This window comes from Gymnogyps californianus, chromosome 3 (genome assembly GCF_018139145.2).
Source record: "Gymnogyps californianus isolate 813 chromosome 3, ASM1813914v2, whole genome shotgun sequence".
Taxonomy (NCBI): domain Eukaryota; kingdom Metazoa; phylum Chordata; class Aves; order Accipitriformes; family Cathartidae; genus Gymnogyps; species Gymnogyps californianus.
The window spans coordinates 47,086,556-47,108,994 of NC_059473.1; the positions used below are offsets into that span (position 1 = coordinate 47,086,556).

General features: G+C 41.1%; 1 protein-coding gene across 2 annotated transcripts; it reads left to right on the plus strand.

Annotated features, from left to right (window-relative positions):
* The first annotated feature begins 35 nt into the window (after positions 1-35).
* GNPAT (glyceronephosphate O-acyltransferase) lies at positions 36-22,418 on the plus strand. Of its 2 annotated transcripts, none has more exons than XM_050894647.1 (16): positions 36-284; positions 3,840-4,031; positions 6,505-6,681; positions 7,540-7,669; positions 10,276-10,403; positions 10,862-10,937; positions 11,537-11,688; positions 11,779-11,909; positions 12,573-12,796; positions 15,317-15,562; positions 16,288-16,367; positions 18,862-19,002; positions 19,920-20,019; positions 20,113-20,206; positions 21,398-21,459; positions 21,755-22,418. In XM_050894647.1, exons 1-16 carry the CDS (start codon positions 36-38, stop codon positions 21,796-21,798), a joined length of 2,226 nt encoding a protein of 741 aa, XP_050750604.1. In that variant the 3' UTR covers positions 21,799-22,418. The 2 variants fall into 2 exon arrangements, with proteins under 2 accessions (XP_050750604.1, XP_050750605.1); XM_050894648.1 differs by having other exon boundaries at positions 232-284; positions 3,843-4,031.
* The last annotated feature ends 21 nt before the right edge of the window (positions 22,419-22,439 follow it).

Here is a 22,439-nt window from a genome sequence, read left to right on the forward strand (position 1 = left end):
ACGTTTGATCCCGAGCGGCTCCCGTCGCCCCCAAGATGGCGCCGCCCATCGCGCGGTCCCCCCGCCCTCCCCCGCGCCTGCCGCAGCGCGCCGGGCAGCCGAGCCGGGGCGGCGCGGGGCCATGGGCGCCGCGGGAGGCGGCTGCGGGCGTGAGGCCACCGCGACGGGGTAGGGCGGGCGAGCGGGGCGCGGGGCGGCGCGGCGGTGCTCGCAGGACCATGGCGGCAGCGGCGGCGGCAGCAGCGGCGCCCGGGCGGGCGCGGCGAGGGGCGCCCATGTTCTCGGTAGGCGGCGGCGGCGGCGGCGGGGGGGTGGGGGGGGGAGCGGGGCGCGGTGTCGCGGGGGAAGGGGGCTGCCCGCCTCACCCCCGCGCCGCGTCGGTGCCGTTCACCCTGAAGCGGAGTGACGGCGCTTGGCGAAACCCCCCTTCCCCCCGGTTCGGCGCCCGGGGGAAGCGGGGGCCGCGCTCCTGAGGGAGGTTTCCGGGGCTTCTGCCGGGCGCGGCTGTGTCCCGCACAACTTCCCCGGCCCTACCCCCGTCGCGGGGCGGTGGCAGGCGGCGGCGGCGCGGCCCTGGCGCGGGGGCTGCGCTCTGCGGGGCTCGGGGGGGGACGACACGGTGCCTTTCCCGGGCCCCAGCGGGGGCAGGTCGTGGGCAAGCGGGAACCGGACGCTTCCCCTCGCAAGTTCACCTTCCCCAGCCGCTGCGGGCCTCCAGCCCGCTTCTCCTCCCCGGCTGCTTCCCCCAGTACTTGTCGTGTCAGTCGCGACAGTCAAAGCTCCCGATCCCGAGCGCCACTCCTCCCCTCAGATATGCTGTGAAGCGCCAGCCGGCTGAAGAAAGGTCGGAAGTGTCTGGGACTCTTGTTTGGAAAGGTTTTGTCCAGCAGCCCTGCAACCAGGCCTGGCGGAGAGGCTGGGGCGGCAGCTGTCCGAGCACAGGGCACTTCGCAAGGCAGCCCCGCGGCTGTCGTACGGGACAGAAACCTGCCAGCGACGATGAATTCAGCACTAGAAAATTGTCATGGAGACGGAGGGGCCGAAGCGGGTTTTCCCATGTTACATGGTGGAAATGACTTCATTGACCTTGTTTTTGTCCTGCAGCTCCTATGCCAGCCTCAGACAAGGAGATTTGGGTGTGGGGTGCTAAACCCCCGTCTCTACTTGCATTCAGAGGAGGGCCTGGGGAGAGAGGGAAACAGCTCCTGGTTTCAGCAGAGATTCCCAAACTTCTCTTCTGTGTCTCCTTGGCTGTACCCTGGTATCCCAAGCGTGTCATGAGCAACCGTTTTATTGCTTTCATAGGTTATATGGAAGCAGAGGAGTTCCAGGCCCCTGCTGTTTCATGTTTGTACTTCACCAGTGTCGCAGTAACAGTCCACGTAACTGAATTTTCTGATGTCAAGGTTTCCAACAGCGTATTTTCTAAATGTGTTCTCTACCAGTCAGCAATTGAAGCTGGAAGAACAACTTGGCTGTAATGTGTAAAAGGAGTGTTGTTCTTCTTTAGTGGTTGGGAAAGTGTGTGTTTTGGCACCCTCGGCGCTACTTCAGGACAGGGTGTGAAAATAACTATTGCCATGGAGAGAAATCAGTTGCACATCAAATCTGGAAACGTCAAATGAGGAGCGGTGGCAGAGAGGTGACTTTTCAATTGGCCGTGGCCTTTGCAACACTCTGCTCACCAGAGCCATGCTGGGGAGCGGCTGTAGCAGCGCGGTGACTGCTGATGGGGCTGATGATACCTGAGCTGAGTGCTGCCTTTCTTTGTCTGGGTTTCGTGTAGTTGCACATTGCAGGAAACTTTGGTAATTGACGTAAATGTTGCTTAGATCTTCTCAGCAATGACTTGTCACATACTGATCTAAGTATGTGTATACTTAGAGCCAACTAATGTTTTCTGATGCTATTCCGAGCAATCTTTTTTGCTGTTACAGAGCATAAGGGATTTTTTTTCTGTTTTATTTTTGATCAGGGGGGTTGATATAAGGTGTCAATGGCAACAGATGGCTAAAACAAAGTATTTCCAGTCTTCTTAACAGTTCTTAGCTTACTTGGCTCTTGCAAAACACCAACTAGTTGAAAGCTGTGAAAGAAGAAAGATTGAAAACTGTAATGCTAAACTATGCAGGAAAAAAAATCCTAAAAGTTTTAAATGAATACAGGCCTGGGTTTAATACCTTGTATAGGATTGTTTTAAAAGTCCCTGGAGAGTTTGTTCTGCAGTTACTGTAGGACAATTCTCTAAACTACAGTAGTGGAAAGAAGAGTTAGACAATCTACCAGATGCTACTGTAGTAGAAGGATGGTATCCGTATTTGACTATATTGTGTGGGGAAAAGAATATGAGAAGGTCAAACATTGTAGTAGGATTTGTGTTCTCTGATAAAATGAAATTGGCTTTCGATACAGTTGAGGCTTTGAAGGATTTTTTGTGGTTCTTAAGTGGAGATATCCCCGATTTGAGTTTCTTTGTTTTGTTTTGCCAAATTATCTTGTCTTGATGAATGGACAGGAACTAAATGTTTGCTCTCTACTTACTTTAAATGTCAGCTGCTTTGATAGTGTTGCTGATGTGGCTGTGGTCAGCTGGCAGTGAAACATGACTCCCTCTCCCAAGGCTGAAAACCCAGCCACCACTGCTGGGCGTTTTGCTTATCTGTTCCTGGTGTTCTCCTGTGTGTTTGCTGGCCAGACTTTCCTCTCAACACCAGAAAAGGTCACTGTAAGAGCCCATGAAACAACATGTTTTATCCTTCATTATCAGACTGGTTCTGCACAGGTATATAGGGAGAGGAGGCAGCATGAATGAAAGGGATGCCTGTGCTACCCTTCAAGTGGTGCTGTAGAGGAAGACATAAGCATTTTTATTTTTAGCATCTTCTTCTAATAAATATGCTTGATCATAACCAATACTTTTATACTTGTGTTTCACAGAGGCTTGCTCCAGTTGCCTTCCTTTTCTGGTGGCTATTGCTGCTGTTTTGAAGTTTAGAGAAATACAATTTCAGTTTTGGAAAGACTGAGGTGTCATTCATATGAACTGTGGTATTACAGGAGATAACAGGAGACGTTTCTCTCCAGTGCAGGGGATACCTACTGACTCAAGGGGAAGAGTTTTGTCACTGAGATTTCTGCAGTGGGACGGATCCAGAATTAGTTCTTAATGTACTGTTTGTTTTCCTGCTTAGCAGTGGTGTTGGTTACTCAGAGTCTGTGCTCTCTTTTTACCTATGTCTGCACCATATTGCATTTTGATCTTCACATGGCTGATAGTGGGTTTTTTGGTTTGTTCCTGCCTGACTGTGTTTTATGTACCTTATGTCCAAGCTTGGTGAAAGCCAGCACAAATCACCAAGGTCCCAGATGCAACTTAAAGTAGCAGGGATTATTTTTTTGTGTTGATGATTGTGTTTTTATAATGTCATTCATGGCATTGTCTTCATGCAGCTGTGAGAGTTGGAATCAAAGGTGTTTTAGTTAATACCTATTAATCATGGAGAGGCTGGAGGCAAGGCACTTGTTCTCTCAACTTCTTCCTGTTGGGCAGAATTAAGTAACATGTGGCATAGGGTGATTTGGGGATCTTTGCAGTTGGAAAGGGTTGGGGTTTTTTGTTGGGTTTTTTTTCCTTTTCTTTTTAGTTTCTTTCTGCAGCATTGATCCAAGCAGGTAATATTTGTTCATGCACTCCGAGTGTGGAATGCAGACACTATAGAAAGCTAAAAATAAACCCCAAACATTGCAAAAGTATTGCACGCCATTATTTTGGTACTGTAGCCAAGCAGACCACTGAATGGCTCGAGACAGTGTCTCATTCTTTATTTGTATGTTCCCAGCAGAAAGAGCTCACGTCAAAGAAAAGAGATGAGTTTGAAGATATCTTGGAGGAAAGACGATTGTCCAGTGACTTGAGATACGCGATGAAATGTTATACTCCTGTGATCTACAAGGGACTTTCACCTTGCAAGCCAAACGCTATTAAAAGTGCTGTTCTCCAGTCAGAGCAAGTTCAGTATGTTATCAAGCAGGTGAGTCTGGACACTGAGCTGTAAGACGAGGTAGACTGAACACAGCCAAGCTTTGTGTGGCAGCAGGGGAAAAAAAGATTATTGCTGACCTTGTCAAACACAATAGCTGTAGTTTGAAAGACGGTCCAATAAATCAGTAACTTCAGAGCCATACTCTTTTGGCAGGAAAAGCAAATACTGGTTTACCGTGGAGTTGCCACTGAAGCTGTTCGATAGCTCGTTCATGAAATAGTGTTTTGATTTTGCATATACGACACCTCACCATCTAACTTATCCAATGTGCTTGACTTTTTTTTTTTTCTCCTCCTCCTCCACTGTCCTTGCCACAGAGCAGCATTGTGAAAGACATAAGCACGCTCCTTCTTAGTAGACATTTTTGTGCTTTGAGGATGTCTTATAGGAATTTTATAGGCTAGTGATGTATTTATCAATCAGTCATAAATGCTACTTTCCCTAAAATGAGAGTTAAATTTCACAGAGAATTCTTTGAATTAGAAACACTGTCTAAGATGTAACTATATTTGCATTTTAAGATGAAGGGCAGCTACTACTTTGAATAAAATATTTTTAGTCAAATTGGCTCATATTTTACATTGTGTTGAAATGGCTGAAGTAAGAATGTGTGTTAGTTAGCAGATTAACTATTTTCAGTATTCATGAAAAATAATTCCAGGCCAACAGAAGTATATAAGATGTTTTGGTTAGTCCTGAGTGAGTGGCTACCATAAAATTTTTATTTTTTTTTTTTTTAACGGTCAATATTACCTATGATATATCGAAACGTGTTACGATGTGACAAACTAAACCATGTCCTACAAAGTAGTCCTATTGCTGTTATGAATTGCTAAGTAGTATGAAATAAAAAAAAAAGAATCCTTCAACTTTAGAAATACTAAAACATTTACTGAAAGAAAATATTTTACAGAGAATTTGACAGAAAGACATTTGTGTGATGTTTTCTTCTGAAGTGCTGCTTTTTTGATGGAAAATTATTTTGGTGGATATTTTCCCAGCTAGCATCAAGTGGTTGAAGGGGGTTAGCAGACCTGCCATTGCAACCTAGTTATCAGCTTTGTACTGGAGATTACTGCAAGTATCTAACCGAGACTATCTCGGGGTATAAGCCCAACAGTCTACGACTACTGTGCCTCCTGTCTGGGCAGAGTTTACACAGCTTTACACAGGCATACTAGAATTCGTTCTTGTGACAAATTGCTGAGGTTACTAATGTTCAGTATGTGAAATTAAATGCATTTGTTTGTTTTAGCTTGCTGTATGTGACTGGTCTGATTTTTTGATTCCTGATTTTGGGGAGTAAGTGCTTAGCTCTATAGTGGATGTGCACTTAATTCACACAGGATCAACTGTGTGGTAAGCCTGTTACTGGTGAATGAGAACAGTATCTTTCCCTAGTGAATAATAGGAATAATTTTTTGGCTTCCTAAGAGAGATTGATTTTCTCAGGCTCAAGTGGAAGCAGTTTTTGGCTGCTTTAAGTGGTTAAAATGATCAGTTATAGCTACATGTGGAAATACGCAGCATGAAGGATAATGCATTTATTAAAACACAATTGAACCAGTAGATATGATAGTAAGGTGGTATATGGAGGTAGATTGGAGGACGTGGGTTTTCTCATTTGTCACAAAATAGAAATAATAGGTAAGCAGTGCTGGCCTCTGAACAGAGCCGTGCTTTTTTGGAGGCTTTTTCTTCTGCCATTCCTCCTCTTTCCTCCTCCGTGTTCAGTAAAAGGTATGTTCCTCATTCCATAACGCTAAAAGACTAACTTTTCAATTAAATATTTCTAGATTCAAAGTATCAAATAGGAGGGACGACCATTATTTAAGTCTATTTTAAGAAGCTTCAAAAGGGAATGTGCGTAGCAACAGAAAAAAGATCATTGATTTGCAAAGTTGGTAGAGACAGTGCTTTGTATGCATTTCAGCTAGCCGTTGCCAAAGTAATACATTACAAAGAAATTGAAGCGTGATAGAGCTGAGGTTCTTCAGCCAAGTCTTAAAATCTAATCCAAATGCACTTCAAAGATTTACGTTGTGAATATCTCTGCAAACATAGGTTTCATTTTACTAGTCAAAGAAAATTGCACACAGCCTTCTTCAGAGCAACAATAATGGAAATGTTCTTCGATCTTAAATCTCCTCTGAAGATGCTACAGATTAAAACATTCAGATGGTGTGTTTGGGGGGGAGGAGGGGGGTGAAATTGTTGCACACTCTCCCCCCGCCATTGACATCTAAGCTCATTCTTGATTTTGAACAGCTTTAACTTGACTTTCTCTTGTTGGCTGACACCGAACAGATTCTGTATGATTAGATGCATGCCTATCACATAAAATCTTGCTGACTATTGCAGTAGTTCTGCCATAATTGTTGTGGCACATAGAATGGCATGCATGGGCACGGAGAAGGGAACAACGTGTGACTGCTATTTTGTTTCTTTTGTTTCTCTTTAGTTAGCAAAAGAGATGGGAGAATCACCTGATATTGTTCAAGAAGAAGCCACGGAAATCCTGGATGAGATGGGCCACAGTATGCAATTAGGAGCTGTCAGATTTTTTGCCTTTACTCTGAGCAAAATATTTAAACAGCTTTTCCAAAGAGTTTGTGTGAATGAAGAAGGAATGCAGAGAGTGAGTACTGGTGGGGAAAAAAAAATGTTACAATATTTTCATACCAGTCACTTGGACAAAGACTCTAATCTTCGCTCCAAGTAACAAATATGAAAAGTACCCTTTGAAAAAAAAAAAACTGCACTTGTGTTTATTACTGCATTTCTTAATAAGTGTGGGGGGAAAGACAGATGATATATAAGTATTTTAGAGGCAAGCAGTCAGCAGGACTTTTTGTATGTTTTCCAAATGCTTCCTATGGTAAGGAATACCATGTGTCAGTGATTCTGTTAGATCAGCCACTGAGAGAGTTTTTCTATCTGATACTATAAATCTAATAATGTATTTAGCTGAATTGAGGGTGAAAACCTAATGTTATGTGGCTGAGTGGGTTGGCTGTTCTGCAAAACCTTCATACAGCTAAGAGTGGTGAAACATTGTGCACCTCTGAGGCAGGAGATGCTTTAAGTTTGCCTCAGTTTCCTGGGGAGCTGTTGTCCCCCGGTTTCATTGCAGGATGCCACTGTTCTGGAGGGTGCAGTGCATTCCCTGGAAGACAGCAATGTCAGTGCTGACAGCCACTATTGGGTTTCCCATCCCCTTCAAAAGGGATTTGAATTAGACTATCACGTAATGAGGTGGCCCTAGCTTTTGAGTCCTGTGATGCTTGTGAACCACAGGTTGCTAGTCTGGAAACTACTGCTCCATATTTCCTATGGTCCCATGCTGAAAAACATATAGAGTATGTGAACAGAGAAACCACCCTCAAACAAATCAGCTTCTGTTTGCCTTAAGCCCTGTGAAGGTCTGTATTTGCAAATTTCAACAGTCAGTCTGTAAATACGGGAACAATATTGTTTGTGCTGGTTTTTTTTTTAGTTGCAACACGCCATTCAGGAGCATCCGGTTGTACTGCTGCCCAGTCACCGAAGCTACGTAGACTTTTTGATGCTGTCTTATTTGCTATATACGTATGACTTGGCTTTGCCTGTCATTGCTGCAGGAATAGGCAAGTATGTTCTTTTAACAATGTTTTCAGGATTCAGAGAATCGGTAGCAAGGGGTCTGGTAGCTGCTACTATAAGTAGTTGTGTTTTAACTTCTGTTCCAAATATGTCTTGTAAGCATCTCACCCAAGGAGGTTTTAACAGCGTCTGAAAGCTGCTCATTGGTGCTGAGTCCAATCAAAGGTGAATTTTTTCATAGCAAGGTTGCCCAGAAGTACCTCATCTGTAGACCCAAGGCTGAGGCAAAGATAGGTGTCGTGAAGAAGACTTCTATAGTGCTTTTTTGGCCTGGGAACAGGCAAAAACTTGCCCAAGAGCTACTGTGTATGCAGAACCTTTTGTGATACTTTATACAGCTTTAAGTGCAGTCATAGTAGCCAGATATGAAGTGCCGGCCACCTCGTGCTTGTTGCTGATGGGACTGATTCCCTTGAAGCATTGGCAGAATTCTGTTACGTGAAGTGCTGAGAGCAGAGCTAGCTGGGAAACGAAATTTCACATCAGAGGTCGCGATTTTGGACATACTTAACTCTAAAGCAGATGAAGCCAGTATATTTGCGGGAAACAATTCTTGAACACTTTAACAGTAAATATCTTCTGAGTTAATGTGCTTTTTGAAAACCCAGACTCTGGCAGCACTTAACTGAGAAACCTGATCTTGGAAGTCTTGGGTATCAACCAGGTCTTCTAAGCAGGCAGACAACAACCTCAGGTCTGGTGCAGCGCTGTAACGCGCATGGGCAAGCTAGCAAAGATCTGGGAACCTACTAGTCTACTGTAGTCTACTTTTCCAATCAGGAGGTTAGGAAGACCAGTAGAAAATCAGCAGGAGCTGGGAGAATGTGCTTGCTAGGGAAGATGAGATTCTGCTGGTCTTTCATTTAGTGGTATCTTCCCTCTGGGTGATGCAGGTTAGATTCTGGTGAATTCAGAAGCTCATGTCTCATAGCTGCCTTTATCAAGGTGTTGCAGCTGCTTACCCGTTGCGTATTGTTCAGAACCTGCTCACATGCTGTCATAGGTATCGGTGTAATCCTTTGCTGACTTTTGGATTAGAGCCTTTTTGAGTTTTGGGCCTCAAAACAGTATCTTAAGATACTATTAGTTTACAGGGGTTTTTTTAGCGATTAACATTTTTTTAAATGTTTTGGGGTCAAAGTTCTTCAGAATTAGGGTCTTGCAGCTTGACCACACTGCTGCATGTGTGTATTATTTTAAATTCCTCTGGAGAAAACACAGTTCTCTATGGTTGTAGTTGTATTTACTGCATATTGTGTTAGAGGTTCACAAGATGCAGTTTACAAACTCACTCTCAAAGTGGTACTTGTGCTGAGTGGAGAGACGCTCTCCTGATATAGGTGGTAAGTGTCTCTGCTTTGTTAGTTATCGCTTGGCTTCAAGTAGCATATGGGTGGATCTATGGGGATTAGCTAAGGGAAGGTAAACAGTTGCCAGTAACACCAGAGTATGTGCTCATACAGTACATTAGTGGGAATCTAGCTGGTGCTGGGATCATGTTTCTGTCTCAGGTCTTGGGAGCAAGTCAGATTAGAGGCGCAGAGCTGGTGAGGTTGTGTGGGCTTGAGGTGCGTGAAAGGATGTGTTTCAGTCCCAGTTTGTGGGATGGCTGTGTATGGTGGGGAGAGGCGTTGGGCACGCAGCCAGCATCCTGGTTGGGAGGTTGAATACATGGCAGGAGGGTGGAAGTAAGGGAGGGGTTAGAGTCTATGTTGTGGTGAGAGAGGGAGGGTAGTAGGAGAGTAAGGGAAAAAGATGGACCTCTGCAGATGAGCTCTGACAGCTGCTTGCTGCCCAGGATCCTGTAGCCAATTTCTTTTTATCTATTTTTTCTTATCTATCTATCTATCTGTCTCACATATATGTGTGCGTGTGATGTTATATGACATCTTCAAGGTAGTCATTGTCAGCCTTGTAGCTGGAAGTGTGAATTTATTTTACTGAGTGAGTATCTGTTCTGAAGTGTTTCATGGATTGAGGTGGCAAGGAGGTTGAAGCAGCACATGGCCAGCTGCTGTGTCGACTCATTTTAAATGCTTCCCTAAGAAATTTGTTAATTGTTAAACATTATTTCCTGGTTTTGACAAGTTAAGCGTTGACTGTCATTGCTTAAGACTAGAAAACTGTAAAAAAATTTTAGCTGGTTTGGTGTATGCCTCCCAAAGTGATGAGTCAGCATCATAAATGGTATAATACAGTGTAATTGGTCAGTTAATTTCTGTGTCTTCTAGGATACATTCAATGGTAACTGATCTTTCTGAAGATGAGTGAGACAATGTACTTCAAAAACTTAATGTTTATTATGGTTGAAATCTGGCCATCTAAATTATGAAAATAAATTGCTCTAAGTGAATGCTGCTTACAAAAAAAAATTGAAAGCATATTATAACGTGCCATTCACGTCTACATAAGTCTAGCTAGACAATCTGAAAGCAAATAAAGGTATTTGCAACAACAGAATCCTTGCAAGAGATCGTCTTTATTCTGGTAAATGAATCAGTGTATTAGAGAAAGTGGTTGATTCTGCTGGCTGATATTAATCAATAAGTTTTGTGTGTGTGGTTTTGGTTTTTGTTTGATTGTTTTTCAGATTTCCTAGGAATGAAAATAGTTGGTGAGCTGCTACGAAGGGCAGGTGCCTTTTTTATGCGACGTTCCTTCGGTGGGAACAGACTCTACTGGGCAGTGTTTGCTGAATACGTAAAAACAATGTTAAGGGTAAATAAATTACAGAACTCTCAAAATGTATGCTTAAGAAATACTCTGTTGGAATGATTCACGTGAAATATGCATGATGTGATAGCTATGTGATTGAAAGTCTTCACTGTGATCTGATTAAATGCATTTTACCTCAGAATTGCTGTAGGTGAAGAGCATGCATGCACTTTGTTGTTATTATAGTTCAGCAGTAGGTGGTAAACAAATTGCTGCTCATCAGTTGCTTTGGATCATGTGCCCATATCTCATGACAGACAAAAGATTTTCGTTAATTTAACTATATGGTGTGGCAAATACAACGGATGAACATAGGCTTAGAGGTGACTGAAGTTAGACATGCATGGCTTCCATTAAAAAAAACTTACTTACATTTTAAGTACTTAAAACTATTTGTGGGCAGTAAAGAAGAAATGTTTTTATTTTTCTGACCAGCTTTTTTTTTTGTTTTACTTTTGAAGAGTGGCTATGCCCCAATTGAATTTTTTCTTGAAGGGACTAGAAGCCGCACCGCCAAGACTCTGACTCCAAAGTTTGGTAGGTTTGTTGAAAACTTGGAACTTTTTATGACTATTAGTGTTTTCATTAGTAGCTATGTGCTTCGTAAGTTCTTCAGACAGGAAGGGATGTTAAAGTGGTGGGAAATTGGTGAGGTCTGTGAGAGTAGCAGAAAACACTATGGTTGGAGTTCAAAGGCCATACAAAGAATGGCAATACACGTCTCTTGCACTCTACTGCTGTCTCTCCCTTTGCCCCATTGTGTACTTAACTGCGTAACTCTTCATCCTTTTCTTTCTAGAAAATAGGCGTCCCCTGACCAGCAGGGAAATATTGTAAGCTAACTGTAAAAGTAATGGGGAATCTTTAGAAGGAAGATGCTGTGTGAGCGCAGATCAGTACTCCTGAAAAGATCACGAATAGCTGTCCAAATGCATTGCTTACATTTCCCTTCTGTTTTAAAGCTTGGGCAATGTCTTGTGCCTCTGCTTGCTCGAAGAGAGAACAGGCACAGTGCACACCTATTAGCAGTTTCTAAACTTTGAAGATATCTTTTTCAAAGTTAAATTGCAGTTGCTTTTCCTTCCTCAAAAAAGACAAGTGATTCACTTCTTTTTAAATTTTTTTTCAATTTGCAGGTCTTCTCAGCATTGTGATGGAACCATTTTTTAAACGTGAAATCTTTGACACATACCTTGTTCCCATCAGCATCAGCTATGAGAGGATATTAGAAGAATCACTCTATGCATATGAACTCCTAGGAGTCCCAAAGCCCAAAGAATCTACATCTGTATGTAAATTCCTTAAGAACAGAACATAGGTGGATGTATACATACCCTGTGGCACCAAAATTTGAGTTTTGCTCTTCCTGTTTTTGTAGGGGTTGTTAAAAGCCAGAAGAATCCTCAGTGACAATTTTGGTACCATACATATCTACGTTGGCCAGCCGGTATCACTTAGAACCTTGGCATCTGGGAGAATCAGTCGGTGCCCATACAATTTGGTTCCCAGGTACCACATCTTTCCATGGTGTATGCACAGGAAAAGCATTTGTTTAGTCCTCACCTATGTAAAATAATTAAGATGTTCTCTTGTACTTTTTTTTCAGCTTCTCTCACCTCCCCTCCATCTGACTATTTAGACCGCTGAACCTTAAGCAGAGGCTTATCATGCTTGTGACTGGTTGTTACTTGCATAGCTTTGTACTGTGTCGAGAAGATGCCATTTTAAAATTTAATGATGATGCATGAGCCAGGCAAAGCTCTGTTTTCTGAGAATTCGATGGTTTTGCCACTTAAAAATTCCACCTTTCTTTCCCTTCTTGCTTTATTACTGCAAACTGTTATGTGATCATGTGCCAGGGAGCTGTAGCTATGACTGGATTGGGTGGCTTTTGCAATTTGTTATATAAAACATAATGCTTCTGAATTTTTTTTGAAGATAGCAAGTGTACAGCATCAATACAGAGATCTATGTTTCAAATACTGTCATGAAGCTACTGATGTTTTGCTCTGTACTTCTATTCTACATGGCACATAGATAGAATCACCCTCCGGACGTTAGGTGCTGTAAAGTAGTTATGGATCTGGGAGCAATACAGAAGAAATAAGGAAGGGTGTGATTTATATTCCAGTTTTTGGAGCTCTTTACCTTGAACTGCATTGTTCTTTTCAGGCATCTTCCCCAAAAGCCTTCTGAGGATATCCAAGAATTTGTCAGTGACGTAGCTTATAAAATGGAGCTCCTGCAAATAGAAAACATGGTTTTGAGCCCATGGGTGCTAGTTGCTGCTGTCCTGCTCCAGAATTTGCCAGCCATGGATTTTGAACTTCTAATAGAAAAGACTCTGTGGCTTAAAGGCTTAACACAGACTTTTGGAGGATTCATTGAATGGCCTGGTATGCAGAGAAAGTGTTATTTCTATTCCTTTTGTTGCTTATGAAGGATAAATTATGTTTCTGTGGAAGCAGTGTATGGTGACAACTTTACAGAATGTTTTCCTCAGAATTGTAAATGGATTATAGGATATGCTAAAAATGATGCTAAAACCTGACAGGTTTTGACTTAGCCTGTAGATTATAATACTTTGAAAAACAGTTAGGTGGAAGCAGAACAGGTGTTTTACTGTTATATCCTGAAGTGTGGAATGAGGGGGAAATAATAACATACTTGTATTAGAGTACTGAGATTTGCCTAGTGTCTATCTTTCTGAACCCTGTGTAAGTCACAGGCACTTACCTGATCTGCAGCAGTTAACTTTGTGTAATGCTACGTTTATTGCTTGATATTGACTATAGTATAAGTTGTTACTGTGGCAAAGAACTAGCGGAAACAAATGGGTGAGAGAAAATCAAAACTGTAAGTTGTCTATTTATTTTTAAATTTCACTTTATCCCCAGAAACAGTGATCACTTTTGGGGAGAAGGCTTCTTTGGTGGTTTTATTTATATATTTATACACACACACACTCTCTTTATTTTAGATATATAATATGTATGTATATATTGGCTGCTGCAAGGTTGATTCTCCTTCCAAACTTTCTGAACAATTGTTTTAAACTTCTCTCTGTGAGCCAAGGTGACACAGCTAATTAATTTTAGAGCCTCAGGACATCAGTGGTAAAGCTAGCAAAGAAAAACAATGTGTAATGCAAGTACATTTACCGTTTCACTGTAGGTAGACTTAAACCATGGATCTTTGCTTTTGTAGTCATGTGTATAATCAAGGATCCCTCTCACTACTGCAATAAAGAAATAGGAGCAGGCTACAGTTTTAGCAGAACTCTGTCATTTCTGGAAGAAAACAGCTTCTCCTTTCTGCACTGCAGTGAATGCAGACAAGGTCTGCTCCTGCCAGACTGGTAAAAGGAAGAATTTCATGGCAATATTTAAACATCATTTAGAATCTTACTGCACAGTAAACTGGAAAACATACCACATTTGGGTTTGCTTATTTATTTTGCATATTTTCTTAGCAACAATGAATAAGCTTTTGCTTTAGTAGAGTTGTGATATAGTCAGGAATAGCAAATAAGCATGGTAATGAAACAGAGGAATGACAAAACTGAGCAGATTTTGTTGGAGTGTGCTGGCCCCGCTCTAGGCATCAGTTGCATAGAAACAGGGTTTGTTGTTTTGTTTTGGATTGTCAGTAATTTGAAAGAATAAATACATTTTAAAGGCTAATTTGGTGACATCACCAAGTCAGCAACTACATGTACCCTGTCCGTTCTTCTGTCTCCAACAGCTAGTTGTTTCTGCCTTTGTCATGCTGGTTGGTTGTTACAGGCAGAACATTTGCTTGGCTGTTAGAAATTTTATATTAAAAACAGGAACTGCAAAATGACTTGTTCAGACTTCTGCTTCTTATTGCATTGAGAAACTTGGGAGCTTTAGCAAAACTGGAACAAAGTAAGCTGAAGAAGCAAATAAGATGTAAGGAGTTTCTACGTGAAATCTATGTTAAGGGGAAAGAATAAGAAATTTTTTAATTTTTCTGTCAGAGGCTATATTGATTTGATATGCTTGTGGTGCTGTGAACACGTAAAGTGTATTTTAGTGTTCAATAAGAAGTTTTTATTGCTTCTTTCATTGCTTGCCAAGGAGTTCACATTTGATGCAGGGAATGTTTTGGTAGTGTTTAAAGTGTAAGATATTCTAAAAAGGTGAGTGTATTTTCAAGACTTGAGATGCTGCTCTTTATCTGAATAAAGTTCGTGGTGTGTCACACTGACAAAAAAGCTTGACCAAAGCCCACAGGCTTGTGAAACTCATGCCTGCCTTTGAAGAACTTTGTTGTTTAAAAAACAAAACCAAAACCACACACTTCCTTGCTTTAGGCATTTTAAAAGGATCGTCTTACAAAACAAGAAGATATTTGGGTTTAAGTACAGTCTGGTTTCTCTTTGAGCAGGTATGTTATGTAACGATACTTATGTTAGGATTTCTTTAAACTTCATTTGGGATGAGGCCTTCCTTGTATATGAGAGTTGAGAAAGTAACATTATAAAGACTTGTGCATCTGATACAAAACTTGCAGTGCCAGAAATGCCTAAGCAAAAGTATGGTCTCCATTTCCTTGCTGATGAATGTATCCATCAAACATATCTATCCTCTTTTATTTGGAGGCTCAGAATACTTGTTCCAGAGACAAAGGAAGTATTTGTCATTGTTAGCAAGTGGAAGAATTTAAAGTGCTTTAATTACAGAAATGTCTGAAATTTGTTCTCTCCATCTCATACTATGCCTAGGCTGCCAATTCCTGGTGTGGATTATTTTAGAACATCTCTCCAACTGAATGTTTGGTGTAATAATTGGTCTTCAGTGATAAAACTTAATGAAATACTGGTGCACTTTAGGCTGTTTCAATAGAATTATGTTCCCTTTTGCATCTTCCTGAGTGTTGCATTTTCCTGATAGATAACCTGTGTGCCAAAAAAGCAGTCATGTCTGGCCTCACCCTGCATTCCAATATTGCTCGCCTTGTTGATGGCCACGTGGTCCTAAATGACAAACAAGTGGAAGATGGAGCCGTAGGGGAAATCGTCTTTAAGCGTGCCCTGGCCATCCTCATGTGTGCCACCTATAGAAACCAGCTGCTGAACGTGTTTGTGCGTCCATCTCTGGTGGCAGTTGCCTTGCAGATGACACGCAGCTTCAGAAAAGGTATGTTTGGGTACCTCTGAGAGTCCTTGCAAGGCTTTGCTGCTTGCGCTGTCAGCTGTGAGAGGAGCACGAGGTTCCTGCAGCTGCTAGTGGGAGCTATCTGAGGCCGTTATACTCTGGATAAGGTCCCATGGCATAAGGTGGATGTGTTGGGAGGGGACGGGGCTATTTTGCTTGCCTTTTTTGTTTCTTTCCCCTCTGACACTTCTGAAAGTAGATATATTCTGCTGAGAGGGCAGGGTTAAGATGAGCTGATCCCAGTTCCTAAGTGTTTTATTTTGTTGCCATTTAGCAGACCAGCGTTTTAGGTTACAAATTACACACAGCTCACACTTGCATACAGTGCAGCCAGTTCTCAGTTTGTCTTCTCTTCCCATTCGTGTTTCTGAAGTATTTCAGTGTTTTCCAATACTTGGCTCTTAAAGAAACTTCTCAGAATACATGCCTTAGTTTTGTGCAGCATCTGATTCTGTGGTATTTAATGCGTGTTCTGAGAAGCTACAGCCCGCTGCTCTTTCTGTTTGGTAACAATTGAATCAAGTGCTTTGAGTACTTGCTGTTCTGTTGTGGTGGTTTCTGCTGTATATGTATGTATGCTTTTAATGTTAGGTCCAAATTTTATTTGAAGTAGGCACTCTCTCTAAAATAAGGAGTAAATGGCTTTTCACTTGCATGTTTTAAATTACATGTCTTAAACAACAGTACTTTACAATATTTTCTTTCAGAGGAAGTCTATAGCTGCTTCAGCTTCTTGAGAGATGTTTTTTCTGATGAGTTCATCTTCTTTCCTGGCATTTCATTGAAGGTAAAAACATCCTTTATACAAAAATACTGATAGTCAGTAACACAGCCAACTAAAATAGCATCTGATTTCAGGGCTCTGCCGAACAAGTGCTTTGTGATAAACACCTACAGTGATATCAACTTGATCTGTAAGTGGGAAGGAGAACTTAAAAGGTGGTCATTTGGTTAGATGCAAAACGTTGTCTGAATCCACAAGGTTGCATATGCAATCTTTTTTTCTCCTGCTTCCAGTAAAAAAACAAAAAATCCTGAAATTGCCCAATTCTGAACTATTAAAATGAACTGTAGCAGAAGTTTGGCTTTTTTGCATAAAGCTGCCAGTCTTCTAGCACAGATATAAAAATATATGTAAGACATTCTTTTAAATGAAGTGTAAATACTGTCCTCTAGCTCTGCAGTTATGAAAGAGACCTTAGGCTGTGAAGAAAAAAGTGTTAATGTAGATTTAATTGAATTCTGTCACAGAGTGGGTATGTTCTGTCAGCGCAGAAACAAAACAGGAATTCTCACTGAGGGTACACCAGGATAATTTTTCCTAAAAGCTCTTGCAGACTGTATCAGAGAGGCACTGCTGCTCTTTCAGAAAGTTAAACTATAGGTATTATACCAATTAATCATCAACCATTGTATGCCCTTGTTATCTTTGACAAATAGAGTATGCGATTCTAAATTTAAGTACCTATTGTCCTCTGGTTGATTATATTCCTTCTAATGCAGCTGTGATCAGTTGTTTTGTGTAGCTCCATGTGTGTGGTCTATGATGGCAGGGCTACCGGAGGACTGTGCCAACACCCAGTTCCTCATCTGTTAAAGTACGCCTCTGTACCCACCTCTCCTTGACTGCACAGCATGGCGGTACTACTCTGTAGTGTTTATACAATGGCTAATGTTCCTCTTATACCTTGAACTCTGAAGGTTTCGATGTTCCTGTGCATTAGTAAACTTTTTTTTTAGTATTTTGATGGTTCATGGTTGAGCCCTTTTAGCTTCTTATTACTGGCATTTATCTTGTGTAGATTCAGACAGTACATTGTGAGCACTGTGAGGGAAGTGCTTATAGTAAAGCCTGATGTAAACTTAGGCAGCCAAAATCTTCTACAGAGTTGAGGCGATGCAGCCTGTGAAGGTTTTTGAAGTGAGAACTTTCCTAATAGCGTAACAGTGTCCCTCTTAGAGTCTTATGAAAGCTTTCATTGCATCCTGTTTGCTTGAAAAGCGTTTCCCCTCGTTTCACCCCCTGCCCCACACAACCATTACTCAGACAAAGCCAGTATTGTTCCTGCATACTGCCTTATTACAGGGCTCGGTATGTCTGCGTGCTCTCCGAACACAGCTGGACACAGGCAAGCTGTGAAAACTGCAGGCAGCGCTTTGCTCTCTGCAGGACTTGCTGTGTCAGTTTGTACACATCCTGCTGGGTTGGAGCTGGCTCTAGTCCAGCCAGCTTGAAATGCAGGTGAGCACAAGTTTATTAGTAAAAAAAAATGGTTCAACGTCATACCCAGTATGAACTGGTAAGTCCACATGTAGTTTTTATTTGGATTTAAAACTGATTAAAGGTGATTTTTATCAATGCTAAGGCCAAATATCTGATGGTGATATTTGTGATCTTTCCTGCATTAAAAAAAGACATAATTTTCATAAGAATATTCAAGACTTGTGACTATATTAAAATCTCATAGATTTTTATGTAAAAGAGAACTGGGCCTTTTTTAAAAGGCTGATTGGCACTGTTATGTTTAATTTTCGTTGTTAGCAATTGTTGCCTCTTGCAGCTTTTTTTTTTAAGTACCAAAACCAAGCAGGGAGCAGGAAGGTGACTGGCTATGACTGACTTTACTGGAGTCAAATGAAAGAGTTGCTATGATGTTAAGGGATCTCTTAGCAATGCACCCCTCTAGTCGTCCATGTGTCTGTCATGTCTGTGTCCCGTCCCCTCGTGTTCTCTGTGTGTGTCCTGTGTCCCCTCCCCCTTATGCCGATACTGGCAGTAAAATGGTTTTGTCATTGACATTTCTATAATCTGTAACTTTTAGCCATTGTGTTGCCTGTTTTGTAGACGGCAGGTCAGTGAACTATGTTATCATTTATTGCAAACAGTGGACATGAGATAAAGGCAAACCCTGACTTTAAAAATAAATAAATAAATAAATAAAAAGCACCCACAGAAAAAACCCTAAACCACACAACCTGACCCTATTCTGACAAAATCCTGAGGGAGCCCAGGCTGGCTGTTACAATAGCAGCCACAGCTGCTGTCTTTGCTCCTAGGCCTGTTGTGGATCGAGATACTGCTGTGTTTAAGAACATGTTCCCACTGCCTTTTTATAAGGGTATTTCTGGTATATAGGAAAATTTTGGTTTGAGTCTCTTGAGAACTGAGTTCAGAAATGGAAGTGGTGTCCTGTTGTGTGGTTTTTGTTGTTGATTTTGTGGGGAAGGGTAGCTGCACTTACTGTAGATGTTAAAATTTCAGTTATGCTTCTCTCTCCCAGGATTTTGAGGAAGGATGTTTTCTACTCACGAAATGTGATGCTATTCAAACAAGTCAACAGGAAATCTACCCTACCGACAAAGGAGGTGTTATAGTATCTTTCTTGTCAGCTATGTTCAGACCTTTTGTGGAAGGTTATCAGGTATGTTGTTCTTCAGAAAATTATCTTTTTTCTCCTGTGTTTTATAGGGAAACTAGGAGAGCTGTGATACTTCTGCAGTATAAACAGTGACTGTTTTCATGGCTGGGGAATGCAAGAGTTCAGAAATAGCAGTAATAAATATCTTAAACACCACCCTCTCCCCAGGATCCTGATTTTAGCTTTTGGCTCAGACTTTTCCAATTGACTGAAGCAATAACTACCTTGTAATGTGATGGCCCATTGTGGGTTTATAAGCTTCACAGGGAGTGAACCTGCTACCAGGTTCATTGCTCTTTCTTACGAGGAGCTCTTGCTTAATTCATTTTATGTGGGCTGTCCTGCCAGGTGTGGAAATGAGTTTGCATCTCATATCTGATAGCTTTTTTGGGAGTCATTAATTGCATCCATATCTCTTTAAATTCTTTTGGTTTTCCAAGGTTTTAATAAGACTGAACACTTACATTCCTGTAATAAGCAATGTATACAAAAACAGGAGGCTAAAATCTCAGGTATGTCAGCATAAGATTCATGGGACTGTAGACGTCTGAACCTAGTGGAATCTGTTAATGATCTGTTGTATGGCTTGAGCTGAACTGTACTGATTTGCTCAGTTTTTCCCATCTGTAAAACAGGTATTGCTTTAAAAAAATTATACTGTTTTTGATTGTGAGAACAGGAATGTTAAATTAATGTCTAAGGTAACTATTATGTAATACTGAATCTTATTTTAATATTAGGATTCTCATGCCTGTTAAACAGTAATAAAAATTTCAGATGCTCTATGTAATGATACCTTTCAAGTTCCTCTCCTACACTTTTCAAAGTGTAACAGTATCACTTATGAGGACACATCTGTTTATAATTCACAAGCTGACAATCAAAAGGAAAGAAGCGCTAATTTTTTTTTTAAATGTTAGTTAATTTTCAGATACCTCTCAAAGGAAACAAAAGAAGCCTTTACTGAGAAGCAGTTTATACCTGGAGTCCGCAACTTTGTCTTTCAGCTTCTTGAGAAGGGTGTGTACAGCTGTTATGCAATATGATTTTACAAGTGTAGCCTGTTAATGGACAGTGATAAAACTTTTAATTGTGTTTCTGCTTTCTCTGTAGGGAATACGCAGTGTTATGAAGCGCTGTCTTCTGACATGCAGAAAAATGCCTTAGCAGCTCTTGTGCAACTAGGTGCAGTGAAGAAGAAGAAAATGTAAGTAACATTGGCTTTTTGGTGTATAGAAGTCAGTGTGTGGTCTTACTGGCAATTCTTAATGACTGAGCTATTAGTATGAAGCAGAACAGCAGAACCCCGACTGCCTGAGCACCAGTCAGCTGAAGGTTGATTGGATTTACCTGAGTTACGGTGAAGACCCAGGTAGTTCCTTTCTGTACGCATTGTAGAAGCAGAATGGCACTCCGTCATAGTGAAAACACTACTATGGGACCCAGCAACAAAATTCATTAACTCACTAGTAGGCCGCTTCTGAGTCCCTTTACCTTTTGGTTTTCAAAGTTTCTCCCAAGGCTTTGATAAGCAAGGAGAACAGTCCTGCTTATTTTTAATAGAAGTTACTCTGCGTGTTACAATAAGCCTTGTCAGGCAATGTAAGCAATAATCAGGAGTACTACTAATTTTTAGGGGGTTTCAGCACTGACATCTCAAAGCAATTTAGCTGAAAGCTTAGTCATTAAAGTCTTTTAACACAGTTCATAGTTTATAGGCCTAAGATTAAGAACCAGCTATTGTTATACAAAAATACAGTAACATGGATTTCCTGTTAATCAAATTAATTTGTGTTGTGGTGCTTACTGTATTTAAAAGTATACCCATGGAAGTCCCTGATACAACAAGCCCCCACATTGTCTTGAGTGTTTCACAGAATGTAGTTGGCAGCTGATGACTATTTTCTTATGCCTCTGTTCAGGAAATTAATTGGTTAAGGTTTGTAGTGCCCTTGCAAAGTGCACAAAGTACTGTTGTTACGTCCTCTGCCATGTCACTGTGCTAAATAGATGTCTATAGCTAAATTCCCATTTCAAGTAGAAGGAATAAATCGAGTGCAACAGAATTTGACATCAGCTGAAGATCTGGTTCAGATTCAGAGAGATAGTCTTGAAAATTGTATGATTGAAAACAAACAGACGTTCTCTTCCTGCAGTTGTCCCTAATAAAAATCAAGGAAAGAGAGAGACATGGGGACTGTGAACAAGAGGAAGGATAAAGAAACCATAACTGTCCTTGAGTACAATCTGCTTAGAAGTCTGCCATGTCTTTAAAATTAATATGTGGGATGAAAAATATGATGTAATTATGAAAATATTTAATTCAGATTATTTGTATAAAAATGACTGGATTAAGAAATATTCATTGAAGAAACAGTTTTTTTTCTTTTAACTGTAGGTCCAATGGATTCACTTACAGTGTAAATCAGGAGGCTGTTAATAAAATCCTGGACATGTTTGGTAAGTGTTCTCTAATTAGTTTGAAGAGAGCTTCTCAAGTTATAAATTACTTTGGACAATGCACATACATTAGATGTAGTGTTTTGTCCCCAGTACTTCCTTAGATTTATCTGTATAAAAATCCTAATGATATTTTTTTAGAGTACTTTCTCTGGCATCATTGACTGCAGCTTTGAATCGCCCTTCTTGATTTGAAATACTGTGCAACTCAATGACCAAGGAAAATAAAGCAAAAAGTAGTTTGATGGAGTGGTATTTACGGCATTTTGATGATAAGTGTTGACTTTTTCATTAGATGCTAGGATACCTGTACAGAAGCCTGTGGCCGCACGACTCTGAGTGGTTCCTGATGCTGTGACTGGATGGAAGCGCCTGCTGAGAACACCGACCACCGCCCAGGCGGAGCAGGGACGGGAGCAGGCGAGGTTCCCCGCTTGCCCGGCCAGCCTGCGAGCGCGGGAGGCGGAGAGGTGTTCTTCAGCGGGGCAGCTCTCCATTACCACTTACAAACCGTTGCCGCCGAGGGTTGGGGTTGTATTTGTATCCTCGCTGTGTTTTGTTTTTTAAAACAGATTAAACATTGTCTTTTTTTTTTTTTTGATTAAATATTTAAAGAGACTTGCACAGTAATGGCTACTTAAATGCATTTTTCTGACTTGTAACAAGGAATGTGACTGGTTTCAAATATTTCATGGATGTGAAAATGTAACAGGGAATTAAAAGACTCGCTATTAAAATTGATATTTAGAAAAATACATTGCTGGCTGGCTAAATGTAAGATAAGGCCCTTAGGAACGAAGAGCACAAATCAAATCTTGGGCAATAACCAGAAATGCTAATTGTCTTGGGTTTTGTTTCGTGGTTTGTTTTTTTTTTTTTTTTTAGGCAACTTGGCATTATTTTAATTACTTCATGAATGCTATATTTAAGAATTGAATTAAAGCAGCGTCTTTAACGTGTTTGTTATCTCTCCCCCTCAC